We start from the raw sequence: 16,246 nt of genomic DNA on the forward strand, positions 1-16,246 counted from the left end.
GAAGGAGAGGCATAGGATGCTATAAAAGTATCATCCCTGACACATGCACATGCAAACTAAAAACTTGGCAGCCAAGCTAAGGATGGGGTCTTTACTAACCTTGTGTCAGCACTTTCCCCCCTCCTCTTGGGCAACAGGAGACTGGAGACATGAGATGAGCTAGAGTCTTCTGACTACCAACAATTAAACTGTCTCGACAAGTTTACTCCAGAACTGAAGAAGGCAAGGTAATAAGAGGAAGATGCTCTTAAATATAAGTGCACTGAACAGTTCTCTGCATATTCCCAAGGATCTGCTATTGGATCGTCCTCCTTGGGTGCCCACAGCTCTTGCAGCCATCCTCATCTTCACCATCGTGATTGATATTTTGGGAAACCTTCTGGTCATCTTATCTGTGTTCAGGAACAGGAAGCTGAGAAATGCAGGTAGGTGCTGTACCTGACCCCCTCTCTTATGGCAGGAAGTCATTGAGCAGAACTTACTCTGATCCTTATTCCCATATAGACTTTAGTACTTAAATAGGTCAATATTTCGCTTTCCCAGAAAGAACATGAAGAAGTCTCAGATGTGCTGAGAGATGAGTTCATGATTTAATACCTGGAGACAGAATTTAGATGAAAACCTTGCGTGACCACTGACTTGCTCCTGGCTATTCTCTAAGTACACACCGTTACCTGTAGACAACTCTCTGGAGTTCACTGATTGTTTCCTATCAAGCCTGCACTTCCTACAGCACTACTTTCCTATCACAGCACATATACTGTAGGATGCGGTTAATGTTTTGGATGTATATTTCTGATTATACTAAGTATATAGCTGTTAATACTGTCTTCTTATAACAATCATAGCTTTATTACTGTGTGACTATAGCCAGCTGTGGACAGCAGTAAGTTCATACTCCTTCTTAAAGTCTTGAGTATTTTTTTAACACCTGTCCTCCTTTTTGTCAATGGGAATAATAAAGAATGTACAGTAAGTGCAGGATAGGGATAGGGTATTGCAAAGTATGTAATATACACCAGTACATGATTGGTTATATATACTGTAGTTTTAATAGCAATATGTTAAAATATATTAGAATAAAAACCTGAAAATACAATGGAAAACACCTAAGTGTTAAAATAGGGTTGTATAACAATCCTAGATTCCTAGGGTTGTGCAAAAGAGATGGAAAACTATGTAATTATGGTTTGCATTGGAAGGCATAGTGTCCCAAAGCCAGATTACCTGGCCCAGGTAGTGTGCACTCATAATAATATGGCTTATAATAGATGGTATGCACTTTTAGGTTTTCACATCATACACATAGAGAACTGGCTTTGGTATACTCCGTAAGCAGTTCATATGAATGGCTTCTATCACTAGGAAAGATGAATATCATCCATTATAATCCTCACCATAACATTGTCACGTTGTCTAGACTGATAAATAACTACACGTGGATCGGGATATATCCCTGCATTTTTTGCTATTTAGACAGTTTTGAAAGCTGGGGGACATATCTATCTATCTATCTGCCCCCTGCAAGCACAGAATCATTTTGCCTTGCAGATGGCATTATTGCAACATGAAGAACAAGCCATGTATTCCAAAGCAATGTGTTGTTTCCACAGATAACAATGGCTGTAACATAATGTCTATATAGCCACCATAGTCAGTATAGAAGATGGAAGAAAACATTGTCATTTCTGAGAGATACTAGGCTGCCATAACCCACATTAGTCTGTCAGCACTAAGTCCATGTAGAGAGTATGCACTTTATTACTGCTGCTTCAGCAAACTCCACTTTCTGCTCTTAAATGTTGTATACTGCCAGCGCTGAGTATTTTCTGATTACATCACAGCCATAGAGGAGAGTTCTTGACAGATGGTAAAATGAACGTTTGAGATCAAGCGAAATGTAAATTCTTGTTGTTCATATTCAATTTAACACTGGCCAAATGACAACTGTGATGCTGCTATTTACTGGAGATCACGTATACTGTAATTCAGAGGAATTTACAGATTGAGAACCAAGTCACATACTACTAGCAATCACTGCTTCAAGGAAAATTGAGACACATACATCTTAAGGTTTACTCTATTTTCTGACAATTGGCTTCTGCCTAGGTGTTCAACTACAGATATCGGTGTACTTTATCATCGGTGAGTTGTATGTTTTCCATTAACCATTTATGTTCTTCTTATCAGATGCTAAGCGAGGCCAGGTGAGTTGCTTAGATCAATATCAGGAATACTTAAATAGGCATTGGTGGGGAGTAGATCAGTGGTTGGGAACTAGTCAAAGCTTTGGCTCCCTAGGCATGATGGGAATTGTAGTTTTACAACAGGTGGAGGGTCGCTGGCATAGAGGGACCACTGGCATGGATAAATAGTATAAGTGAATATAAGAAACTTTGTAATATTTTCTATCAGACAAATATGCTATCTTCTCCAGTTATCAAGCATCTTCTTTACATCCATTCCCCGCTGAGTCAGCCACTCAGGAAAATCAGCTTAGCAACAACTTTTGTCTTTATTGGTTACTACTTGTAGTTATCACATGGTTCCAGCTGCAAGCAATACACGTCTATGGAGAGGGAAAGGATGAGATAGGAGGAGGAGTGCCTGGGAACACACACACTGCAGAAAATCTGAAATACACACTATTCTTCTGAGAAAATCTTCTGAGAAATGCCTTATACAAGATAAATGTGCATCAGATAAAGTGCTGGTATGCTTTAAAGAAAAACAGCACAGATATGCATATATCCATGTTGCTATGGATATATGTTTCTGTTGTCGATCACATAAGCAATGCTTAATCAAGGGCAGTGTCAAGGAGGCAGGTTTGTGACATTGTCAGCTCCAGCTGTATGGCCACTGTTGTGTCTTTAGGCCTCCTTTGGCTGTCAATCATTCTGGAGGAGGCTGGCTGTGGCCTGAAAATGCAGCGGCAGTTGGAGAGTGGGGCGGGAGCTGACAGTGTCACAGACCCGCCTCTATGACACTGTCAGCCCAGGAAAAAGAACATCTTTTACTAACCTGCCGGATCACACAGCAGCAGCGATAGTATCTATGCACTCATTGTGTGATTGTCAATAGGTTAGCACGGATATATGCATTAATTTGGTTCTGGGATATGCATTTATTCATGTTGTCAGTTTCGCAATGAGCCATGAAAGTGGGCTTTCTAGTGGAAATCATCACTGTAGTTTGTTAATGAAAGCAAAAAATCAGGCAGGCTCACAAATAAGACCTAAGCAAGCAATTTATTTAAATAAAGATAAACATACAGTACAGTATGCTTTAAGTGAACAAAGCAATTCAGACAGACTTGGACCATAAGCCCTATTAAGACATCTATGGATGTATTACTAGTTATGTAATGCAACCTATTCTCTGCAGCAGCTATGGCAGCTTACTTATTAGAATTATTAGAAGGCTTTCCTAGGATGAGACAATCCTTTTAATCAACCTTACCATATGTGCCCTTTTTGTATTGCTTTATCCTCAGCATCTGAAAAGATCTCTGTTTATCTTGAACTCCATGATCCATGAATAGAATGCAAGAACTATAGATTTATCAAATCTACTGTAACATGCAAAATGGTAATTTAGGAATTAGTGGTTGAACTTGTCACCTTTGGTGTCTGGAGTCTGGTGGACAAAGGTAACTTAAAAATGATGGATAGAATATGCATTAATATGATATCTTAGGAAAGATAAAAATCATGTGAAGGCACATAAAGCATATGAGTTATGCTTTCAAAGGGTTATTCCACAGAAAATGAGACTTATCAGACTTACCAGACTTATTTTGTCTTTGTTGTTTCACTGGTGGCAGTGGTAGTGCCCTTGTTTTTTTCTTTACTTCACTTGCTGCCTTTATCTAATGAATCTGACAATGGTAGAAGTTTATGTGTTGGTTGAGGATTGGGCTGAACCCCAGTAATTTGCCTATACGTCTTCTCTAGAGATGAGCGAACCAGGTTCGGGTTCGAGTCGATCCAAACCCGAACGTTCGGTAGTTGATTAGCTGGGGCTGCTGAACTTGGATAAAGCTCTAAGGTTGTCTGGAAAACATGGATACAGCCAATGACTATCCATGATTTCCACATAGCCAGAGTCAGAGTCAGACTAAAATGCACAGCACATGAATATCTGCAACCGCTTGATACTAGGTAGATGCAGTTTCCTGCACAAGTGGTGGCCAGGGAACCACTGTGAAAGGACCACATCGCTAAACTTGTTGGGCAAACTGGAATCTGGACCGCAAGAGATCAAAAACAAATGATATATCATAGTTATTTGACATCACATTAGATGGGAATACTCAGTTCATTGGATATACATGGTAATGAAAGGAAACAACAAAAACACCTGGTGCTACCAACCTCAGCTACCATATGCAATTCTTAGTTGCAAAGTTGCTGTATGATAATCGGCCCTTGCCAGAGTGGTCAGACCAGGATACACAGCACATTCATATCTGCCACAACCCAATAGCAAATAGATGCTGTTTCCAGCACAGGTGGACACTGGGGTACCACTCTGAATGGACCACAACCTTTAACTAGCATTGTGGCCCCATTATTTTGAAGTCCCCAATTGGTCATCTCATTTAAATAAGATTTACATAGTTAAGATTTATTCCTTAGGCATAAACTTTAAGTGCAGGTTTAAAAATAAAAACAGTGACCCCCAAGAGCTGCTGTGAAGAATACTTCCAATTTTCTGTTTCTTTAGCAACATATTTACCGGCTTTAGAGAAGAACACAAATGACTGAAATTGTATGAAATATGGGTCAGAATAAACCGTACAAGCACATCTTAACAGATCTCAAACTGTTAAAGTGATACTCCACAACCAAAGTTTAATGGCTATATCTGTTTACAAGAATATGAGTACTCCAATGTTTAACTGCCTACAAACTTATCCTGGATGCTTTCCTTTGTATACAACTATACGTTAATACGTTAATAAAACTGTCATGTTTTATGTATTCTGCTTCTCCTGTTTGATTTAGCTTCTAACTATCTGAATACTATTCAAGTCATCATGTGCCTCTTAATCCCTTCTTCCTACACCAAGGTTGTAGTGTGGATCAGATGACTCCATTATGTCTCATTACTCGGCCTCCATCAAGTATCTCTAATAATTTAATTGCAGTAGTGTCAGTAGAGTGGGCAATGTAAACTGGGGCTGTGTTTGGAAAGTTCATACCTATTAAGGAGAGCAAAACAGTTGTCACTTGGTAAACAAATGAATCAGATTCCACTTTTATTTATTACTCACAGCTTGTTTGAAAAATGAAAGGTGGAATCTGATTGGTTGCTAGGGGCAACTAAGACAATTCTGCTTGACACTAGTTTGATAAATCTCCCCCGGTTTTTCAAATCGGAGAATGCAGAGTCCTGTTAACAACTAAGGATAAAGCCACTCAACAAATTTAGCCATGGCACAGGTGGTGCGGCCAAAGGTTGTCTTATTGTGCTTCAAAAACATGCTGCATCCCAGCTAACAGAAGTGAATGGGGTCGTGTAGCCACCCACCAGTGGCCATAACATGACCATAAGCTGTATCCATTTTCCAGGCAGCCCTAGGGGAGCATCCCTCTTCACCAGGCTGTGAGATTGAAATACTGAGCCTTTGGTTCATGCATACCCAAACTTATTGTAAGTTCACTCTTCTCTATTTAATATGTAAATTACATTGCACAACCCTAAAGTTGTATATTTCACAAAATGGTACCAGTGAAAAAAAAATAATCCCACAAAAGGTTTACCATAGCTTAGCCAATGTCAAGCTATTATGGTTCTCAGAAAATGGCAAATGTCTGGTCTCTCTCATGATTCCTGTCCACACAGAACATCACCAGAACTAACTAGCACAGACCGGGTGCTTAGAAAACCAGCTGAATAACTAGATCTCTTCTTTATGTTTTTTGCAGCCCCAACTATATATATATATATATATATATATATATATATATATATATATATATATCCTTATTAACATTTATACTACATGGTAAACTATGTAAAAAATCAACCCATCCCCCCCCCCAAAAAAAACAAAAAAACAACAACCTCAAAACATTGTGGATTCGCTGTTTTTTTCCCTACTCACCCAAAAGGATATTTTTAACAATTTATCATGATGAAAAATCTGAGTCTGTGTCCAGATACCTACCAATCGTTAGAGAGGGAGAAGCCTGCGGATGTGCATTTCACTACCCAGCTTGAAATTTTTTCTGACTCCGGGAATGAGGGGTTTAGCTGAGCACTGTTTCCATAACTATCAAACAATCGGAAAAAAAATCTATAAAAAAATCACAGTTGCCTCACCCAGTCTAGGTGTGCAGAAACTACTGGTCAATATATGAAATATGAAAAGAATCCCATCTGCTGGAATCATCATCCTGGGCACATCTGGGGTTGTAAGTCATCCCTGTTGGGATATATGCTTGTTTCCCCTCTCTGTTCTGCTGATGCATGTTGTTTGTGTATGCATAAATGTACTGCTAATGTTGCTATTGGCACATATCATATTGAAGCTCTGTAGATATTTGCTACCTTAGTCTGGCGCTCCAAGTGCTTATCGGAAGCCAGGGTGTGTTGTTGGTTTAGTTGTCCTACTGAGCCCTAGATATCCTCATGTGTGCGTTTAATGTGCTTACTATCACATGAAACTTGGGTATCTATGTCCTGCAGACTGTTTGTGCATATATATCTATTGCATATATGTATATGGATGTATATAAGTGTAAATACCTAGCAGCATATTGACTCCCACAGCTTCCTCAACCCCCTCTACAGTGGGCGTATATGAATCATAACGCATTCTTGTATCTTTCATAATTATTGAGTTATATAATAGTAGTATCCTGATGATCCCAGAGGAATATCTTGGGTGAAACGTGTAGAGACAAATACCTTTTATATTGGGCTACTTTCTGAGATACAGTAGCAAATAAATCTTTATTATATAACGTAAAAAATACAATTTATTATAAAGAGGGAAAACCATACATTAAAAAGATAGTGGCAATCCCGGAGGGTATATACAAGTACAAAATACTATATTATTGCTATCTGCCCACCTCACAAAAGCTGCAAAAATTAGGGCATCATATCACACATATCATTACAGGGTCCATATCAAAATAGAATAAATTGCAAGTGCAAATAAATACAAGCAACCTGGGAGTCTCAATGAATAAAGTGCTATATGCAAATAATTACATACCACATTTCACCCTTCAATTTCTAATACCCCGCAAAGGTTTGGGACAGGATAGACATATTACCTATGAGTCAATGACAATCGCACTCCTCCAGGACGCCACCACTGGGGTGAAGTATGTAATTATTTGCGTATAGCACTTTATACATTGAGACTCACAGGTAGTTTGTATTTTTTTGTACTTGCACTTTATTCTATTTTGATATGGACCCTGTAATGATATGTGAGATATGATGCCCTAACTTATACAGCTTTTGTGAGGTGGGCAGATAGTAATAATAGAGTATTTTGTACTTGTATATACCCTCCGGGATTGCTGCTATCTTTTTAATATATAAGTTTTCCCTCTTTTTAATAAATTGTATTTTTAATGTTATATAAAAAAGATTTATTTGCTACAAAAAATTCAGTATTGTGTGGTTGTATTTGATCTAAGGTAAACTGAGGTAGAAGTTGTTATAGTGCACATAATTTTGTGATTAATTTAGAATTTTTATATAATAGAGTGCACTTTGACAAATTAGGTATTTACTTTTTTGAGATAAAATATCTCTATATCTCATTACTCTTTGGCTCTTGATATCTATTTTCCAGCTATTGGGCTACTGATTTAACACTCTGCTAGTTGTTGTTAGTGCCCTATGTGTGGAATACACTTTTTTTTTTTCATTACAAGGACACTTTAAGGGGTTACATTCATGATGTTGTTCTTTTGGGCATGCACAGTATGTAGTCACACTATGAGGGGGATTTATCAAGACTTTTGTTTCTGTACGCTGGTCTTAAGGCCCTATTACACTAAACAATTATTGGCCGTATTTGGCCAATATCGGCCATTACAGACGATAATCGTCTAGTGTAATTGAAGACAACAATCAGCCAACATGAACGATGTCAGCTGATCGTTGCTGTTGCTTTTTTTTCAACATGTTGAAATCTCTGCCGATCTGCTGCCGTCACTCCGTGGCATAGAAGCTGCGGCAGCAGACCGCCACCATCCTCTATCCTTAGCCCCCCGCACCTTTCTGCCGCCCCCCCCGGCTCTCACCCGGGTGTAATAGTGGCGGCAGTGAGTGGGTAACAAGGAGCACTTAGGCAGCTTCAGAAATCTATGCAAGCTCTGGAGAGACTTTTTGCAGACGTAAGCCAGGGAGGAAATGATAAAGTATGATAACCATTGTGCATTGGGTGCCACCAACTTATTACAAAGTCCTATCTATCCATGAATGACCTCAGCAACAATATATTCTAGGTATTAATAGAGTATAGGCACTGCATATAGCAGACAACTTTCTCACATATAGTACTTGCTCATTCTCTACAGTGTGTAATTGTAGGTAGCCAATTTGCATATTCTTCCTATTAAGCTTTTCCGCTAAAACTCCTTAATCCAGACTGATCCCTGTAAGAGAACCAGTATCCCAGGAGTAAGCCAACCAGTATCCTGCTCTGTACTGATGAAGGAAAAGAACTCTGAAACAGCTGTCTACAGATGGGTGTTTCTAATTTGGCTAATTTCCTTCGGCAAGTTCCTGTCTTCTTAATCAGTTTTCTTCCTTCTGGAGCAGAGTCAATTTGCATACCACTTGTTCAGTAATACTTTAACATCTCTCTTATTTGTATACTGGCCATTATACTGGAAACCCTTGTTTAAGTGTTTTGACTCATTCACTATGCTTTTTCTTCCAGTTGCTAATGTCAACCATGGCAAGGTCAGGCATCCCTGGATGGAGAATGACATTTACGTCTACTCACAGACATATCTTAATTCATAGAGTCCACCTGAGCTGTGCCGCTGGCTAGGAATATCTCATATGCTTTTCCTTTGATTTCCTTTACATTTTACACTCCTTTAATTGGAATAAACCTAGAGGATTAATATCCCTTAAGATGCTGCTGTCTTAGCAGAGCTCTCTGTAAATTTCAAACACCTTCACTACTTCTGCAATACATTTACTCTGCTGGGATATTGTGGTAGATCCATAGATGCACCTGCTTTGTCATCTGCAATATTTAACAAGGTTAATCAAAGAGTACGTAGGAAGTCCATGTCATTCCAGGATCCTCAGTTTAAGGAAGGAAATTCTCAAGGATAACCATCTACTCGTTTAAGAATTCTAAACAATATACTTTATTTATTCTTCATTGTTCTACTGTGGGTTTCATGCCAAATCTGCTGTTCATGTGTTACATACAGATTTTTTTGTTGATTCGCTGTAAATTTCATCCCTATACATTGTGGCACCAGAGGGGTTGTTTCTCCTTGAGGAGGGCATGTAGAAGCTTACAGGCCATTCATGCTCCACTGGAAATTCTAAGAAGTGGCTGAACTGCTGGGCTATCTAAGCTCTGCAGTTCCTGATCCCTTGCTCTATTGTTACAGAGCAGCCCCCCCCTTATTAGAACAGGGGCTCTATTAGAATATATAGTACCCAGGGTAAGGCAGCCTGTGACTATAGCAGAGCACGGCAGCTTCTCCGCAGCAAGAGCCACTAGCCAATAGCAGAGTGAGCAGTAATCACCGGTCACAATAGAGATGCTGCTGTGCTCTGCTACATTGATGTGACAGACAGCCTCACCTTGCGTACTGTACCTTATAATAAGAAGAGTATAGTACAAGGGGGATGGAGAGGGTTATAGGACCCTGTTTGGTAACAATATTGCTGCAGCAAGGGATCGGGAACTGCACAGATTAGACATGTCAAACAACGGCCAATGTCTCAGATCTTCACTTCATTTTAATTGGAATGTGGGTATATTCAGGTGTGCCCGCACTCTAATTAGCCATAGATCTCAATGTAAAGTATGGCCAGGAGCCATACTTTACATTGTGAGAACAGGCTGATCTGTACGGTGGCTGTTCACTGAATGGCGGCCGCACAAAATAGACATGTCAGTTATTTTGTGTGGAAGCATAGAACACGTAGTGTGTGCAGAGTGGACACGTTTGTCTCTTTGCATTCCAGACCATATGTTAGTGTATATGATGTATAGGTGTACATGCTGTTAACTGAAGTGATAGGCCTAGACTGTCTGGGTCACTGGATGCAGTCTTCCTCTGACTGTGATGGGCCAATTGTGTGATTGACCAGGCTGTTAGCTCAGTGGAAGGAGTACTCTGACAGGCAGGATAGCAATAGCATGTTTTTGTTTGCATTCAGTGGTTTGCAGCAAACCTCCCCCTAGGTACTGTATTTTCTATTAAGAGTACAGAACAATGGGATATGGAGAGGGACGGGACCCTGGTAACTGCTGTTCAGAGCAGGGAACCAGGAACTACAGGGCTTAGAAAGCCTATTTCCTTTCCCATATTGGATTAACAATAGGCAGTCCAGATACCAGTGGGATTGAGGGAACATTGTGTAAGCCTGTCCCTACTTTTGGAATAAATTTTTTTTTTTTTAAATGCTTGTTCAGTGAAAACCTTTTTTTAGGGCTATGTTCCCACAATGGGAAACTCACAGCAATCATTTTAGCACTAAAAGAGAGACGTCTATTAGAAATGACGACCGCAAATAATGAGCAGGAACATTATTTTCTGCCATCATTATCAATAAATGGATGTCTTTTGGCACTAAAATGATGGCCTTCCAGGACAGTTGTCATTGGGAACATTGGTATTTTATGGTATTTTCCACAAATACAAAAAAACATGGCCCCTTGGCCTTACCCTGCCTGGTGGGTATTGCTGTCCAACAGTATTACACCTACATCTCTGCTACACAACCATAATTTTAGCAAAAAAAATACAACCTGAAATACAACTTATCAGAGAAAGATGCCTCTTTCTTCACTGCAAAATCTCCCTTCAGAGACAAGACGAATTGTCAGCTCACTGAGAGATTAGTTTACATGCTGTTCTTTGAAGTTTATGGAGATAGGAGGGCAATTGAAAGAGACAAAGACAGAGAGACAGGACTGCAGTTTGGCGGAGTCCTTTTTCTCCAGTGCTTTGTTTACAATTTACATTACGTAACACTACATTACAATGTCTTCCATGTTGCTGCTGCTTCCTAGAATGTGCTATAGAGGTACGGGGGTGCCCTCTTCTGTTTGTGTGCAGGGCATTGGACAGCTAATCATGATGGTGTTGTGAACAGAGCCTAAGGAATGCCAGCTAATACTGAAATGTTTCACTTTACACTGATTTTTTTTTCACAGCACTGCAGAAAATATTTAATATTGTAATACCTTTTCTGCATATGATTTGTTGTATGTATGCAGTGTGTGAGGCCACTCTACTAACACAGAAACATGTCATTATGGATAAAATCGTTTTAATTATAGTGTCAATTATCGCTCTTAGGCCATCTATTAGAATGTTTCCTGTCTTTTTTTTATAAAGATGGAATAATTGGCTGTTTTATGTATAAATAGGTATGAGAATGGCAGCACTCTAAAGTATAGAGCAAGTCATAGTCAGTGAAGATCAAGCTTTTGTCAATAGTGTTTACCACATGCCCTGTTTCCTTTTCAAAGAGACCACATGTAGAGCGATGGAGAAAAGACTCTTCTCATTAACATACATTTATCAGAGCACTAGCCGGCGGCCAATTAACTGCACAGCTAATAGCATCCTAAAATGACAACCAGTGGTGATAGTACTAAAGTATGGCAATCCTGTTGTGTCCATGGTCTCTACCCAAGGGTGCTGGCAAAGTCATACTAAAGTCACTAAATAAAATATAATATCAAAAGTAATCTAATCTAACCTCATTGTCTGACGCAGACCAACCATCAGCTTGTTTTCTTATAAACTTTGTACAGTGTGAATTTTGACATTGTGTTTTCTGTACAATAAAAGTCAAGAAGATTCAAGATTTTGAATCAATATGCCAGTCACCACATATAGCTTTAGGTCCTATGCGTACCAATAGGGCTCTGTATAGCAGTTAATTTCTAGGAAGCTTTAATATGGCACCCTAAGAAGTGTATATAGTGTTGCTGTTGTTATAACTTTCAAAATCTAAATCAACAGTGGATGTCAAGTAAAGAAGTTTGCAATTTACATTTTTTTTTTAACTTATGGAAAACACAGCACTTCCTGTGTTTAGTCTACACACAGGAAGTCCCATGTTTCCCAGGTCATCTGAGCGCTCACAGAGAAGGCAGTCATGTGATTGTCGGACACTGGCTGGGACTTCTTCTGTTTAGTCTATTTTTTCAACCAGCACAAGACTAAAAACAAAGCTGTCTTTAGGAGACTGGACTGCTTTGCTTTACAGCATGATAACTAAAATAATAATAATAAAATTAATAATAATAAATGTAAATTGTAGAGATGAGCGAGTAGTGAAATAGTCAACTAGTCGAGAATTGACTAGTCGACTGAGTCGAGAGTGAAATAGTCGAGAATTCGAATCGAATAGGCACCGATATTCGACTATTCGAACGAGTATTCGATCCCATTATAGTCTATGGGAAAAAAATTCTCGGCACTTGGAAATTAAAATTCGACCACTTGGAGGTCACCAAGTCCCCCATGAAACCTCCCTAAATGATGCCAACACCTCCAAATGACACTGAGACATTAGGGGGAGCATGCCTGGGTGCACCCAACACCCCAAAAATCGCAGTATAATGCCACTCTTTGCATTTGCGAAGGAAAAATATTTGCGAATGCTTTACAAACATTTATGGCAATGTTCACACATTTTGTTCGTATTTCTTGCGCAGTGTTACATACATGATTCCAATGTGCGTCCGCAGAGCGTCATGTTATTCGCGATTTTCACACGTAATGCTGTACGAATGGTACTGGAACAGTATGTATGACGTGCCTTTTTCTGGGCTACTGGAACAATATGTATCACGTGCCTTTTACTGGGCTACTGAAACAGTATATATCAAGTGCCCTTAGTGGGCTACTGGAACAATATGTATAACGTGCCCTTAGTTGTGTTAAACAGGGACACTATAAGTCACTTGTACACACATGGTACTGGAATGAATATACCTGCTGATGCTGATGCTGCTGTTATATCATCTATGTCTTAGCACTGAGAAGTACTTTTGATTCAGAGATGACTTTTTCGTTTGATCTTAGCCCTGAAAAGGACTTTTGGGTTCAGTAGTAATCCTGCCTAACCAAAACGCTACTAAAACCTATCTCTCCCTGCTCCAAGATCTTTCCCTGGCTAGGTTGAAAGCTCATCTGCCGTCGAGAGGCGGGAGCCAAGTATTTAAGATTCAAGGTCATGTGGTTCAGCCATGCAATGAGGGTAGACACCGTTTTCGCGCTGCGTGCGTACTCCCAGGGTCCCTCATGGCCTCCCTGCATGCTGATTGGATAAAAAAAAGCGCCAACTGCGATGGGAGGGCTTTCGAATGTTTCCCGCGTATTTGCCTCACTACTCGATTGAATTTGAATCTTTCGAATACCGCAATATTCGATCGAATACCTACTCGATCGAATCATATTCGCTCATCTCTAGTAAATAGCAAACAAGCCTTATTTCACATCTATTTAGATTTAGATTCAGATTTAGATTTTGAAAGTTATAATGGCAGTGACACTTTAAAGCCCTGTTGTACCTCCATATACCATACTTCAAGGGTTATCAGTCGTTAAAGCAGAGATCTTTGTCTTCTGCTTGTTAACCCTTTTTTTGTGTTGAAGCATGTAAGTAAACATTGTGTCACTTACACAATGTAGTACATAAGGGGTTAAGCAGAAGGACGGACGCTTTTACCTTCTCCCCCGGGCCCCCCTCCTGCAAGGGCCCCATAGCAACTGCCTACCCTGCCTCTATGGTATCTACACCACTGCCCCTATAACAGCAGACCACCACTCACATTTAACAGGAGGCTTGAGAACACAGCTTTGAAGAAAAAAGCTGATTTTTATTTCTTTGAGAAGTTGACAAAGGAGCCAAAGAAAGCTCAGAAGTAAATTCACTTGTAGATTTTCTTTTCCAAAAACGTATGTTATTTGTTTCAAATTCCACTATGCTAAAAGTACATGATTAGTAAGGCCATGGGTAACAACAAGGCACTGCATTCCTCATTATTAGAGATGAGTGAACCTTGAGCACGCTTGGGTTCTTCCAAATCTGAATGCTGTGCATTTGATTACCAGCAGCTGAAGAAGTTGGATGCAGCCCTAGGGAGTCCTGGAAATCATGGATACAGCCAATGGTTGTATCTATGTTTTCCAGGCGGCCTTAGGGTTGCATCTAACTTCTTCAGCTGCCGGTAATCAAATGCAGAACATCTCTAATCATTATAGCATTGTACTATGTTTACTGTATATAACTGCGTCATTAGAGTACAGCTTTGTCATTCTCGGCTGACTTTTATTTTTTATAGGATCATTCATGTGAAAACTGTACTAATTTGATATTTCCTCTTTCACAGCACAAAATCCAAACCAAATGCTAAAGATGTTATCTTCTCTTTATAATCCCCACCCACCAATTCTTAAGCCCTTTTATTTCCTAAGTCCATAGTTATTTCCTGCTTTGACATTTCTGCTTTTAAATCCATATAACGATATTTCAATTATTCATTCTTATCATCTTGTTCCCCCAGGCCTCACAATGTTGAGAGGTTCTGTCTAATCTGAACAAAGTGATATCAATACAGAAGGCAAAATCAATAGAAATAGGTTTTATTTTTATATTTATTTTATTTTATTTTTTTTTCTGTTACAATGTGCAGCAATTTATCTGTGTGCACATATCTATCTATTCAGATAAACACATATGTAAATTATATGTGAACCCCACTTAGGACTGAGAGGTATATTCTCTTTTTACTCGCCCTTGGTTTACATCAGTTTGTGTTTGTATATTATATCACCACTTTTACATATATTAATGTGTTAAATATACCACAATTAAGGTCTTCTGAGGTGAAATGCTATATGTACACTTCAACACAATACTGCCACTTAGTGGACACTGTGGAGGTAGTGAGACGCTCTCTTAGAAATGCAAAGTAAGGCAAGATTTAGGCTCACTGCCTAGTACAGAGTGCTAGCTTTGTATATCAACAGGTTGACATCTGTATTGTATGTGCTGTATCAAAAACACAGATGTGTAGAGGCATAGATGTGCCCTAGATTTTGTATTTATTGAATCTGGATGAACTTTACAGGTTTCTGTCCTTGTAACTATGTGCTTTAACTCTGCTTTAAATTATTTTTTTTTTCAGTTTCCACAATGCAATATAGAGGATGTCATTCCACACTCTCTCCAATGGGGCTCACAGTCTTCGGCTATGTTCACACAGTGTATTCTTTTTTGCAAGAACAGCCATTATAACAACAACAACAACAAAAAAAAACTCTGTAGATTCCTATTAGGAACAGCAACCGCTGTGCACACAATGTATTGCACAATGGCTGGTGTTCCTCTGTGGCCGTCAAAATAATTGACTTGTCAATTATTTCCGGCCAGCATACTGTACTTCGGACAACGGCTGTTTCCAAATTTCCCCCTCACTTCTTATCTGTACATTTTCAGCAAAGTGAAGATGGGTTTGCCCTGTTCATGAAAGCCAATTTAGAGGGGAAGGGCCGAGGGGATGAGTAAGTAGGGAAAGTCTGTTTAATGTGCAGACTTTCTGGCCAGAGAAAATGCTGCATTCATATGTCAGACTGTTAAGTACTGGTCTGGAAGTCATGAAGCAAAATGTATCAAACATGTAGAACATGGTCGGCACTACGGATCACAGGCGGTGCTAACCTTAACCCCTAGACGAGCTAGGACATACCGGTATGTTCTGGAAGTCTGTGCCCAGACGACCCTGGACGTACCGATACGTCCTGAGCTATGAAGTGCGCTCCGGAGTGGAACGCGCTTCATAGCAGGTGGAGGCCAGCTGCGGGCACCTCACCTCATCAGCCGCCGGCACCTCACCGTTAATGACACGCTGCCGCAATCGCACTGCAGCGTGACATTAACTCCTTAAACGCCACAATCGCCGCGCGGCCTTGGCGTTTGAGTGTAAGTTACAGGGGGAGTCCCCTGTCACTTACCGATCGGGACCCCCGCAGTATGACTGCGGGGGTCCCGT

At 39.8% G+C, this 16,246-nt stretch overlaps 1 protein-coding gene across 1 annotated transcript in view; it reads left to right on the forward strand.

Moving 5' to 3' along the window:
• Positions 1 to 241: 241 nt before the first annotated feature.
• The window catches only part of MTNR1A (melatonin receptor 1A), a 150,140-nt gene continuing 134,135 nt past the window's right edge, over positions 242 to 16,246 (forward strand). The window contains exon 1 of the mRNA XM_069976557.1: positions 242 to 425. Within this exon, the coding sequence (XP_069832658.1) occupies positions 242 to 425 (184 nt within the window). The remainder of the gene's footprint in view (positions 426 to 16,246) is intronic.

Source organism: Dendropsophus ebraccatus, chromosome 7 (assembly GCF_027789765.1).
Source record: "Dendropsophus ebraccatus isolate aDenEbr1 chromosome 7, aDenEbr1.pat, whole genome shotgun sequence".
Classification (NCBI taxonomy): Eukaryota; Metazoa; Chordata; class Amphibia; order Anura; family Hylidae; genus Dendropsophus; species Dendropsophus ebraccatus.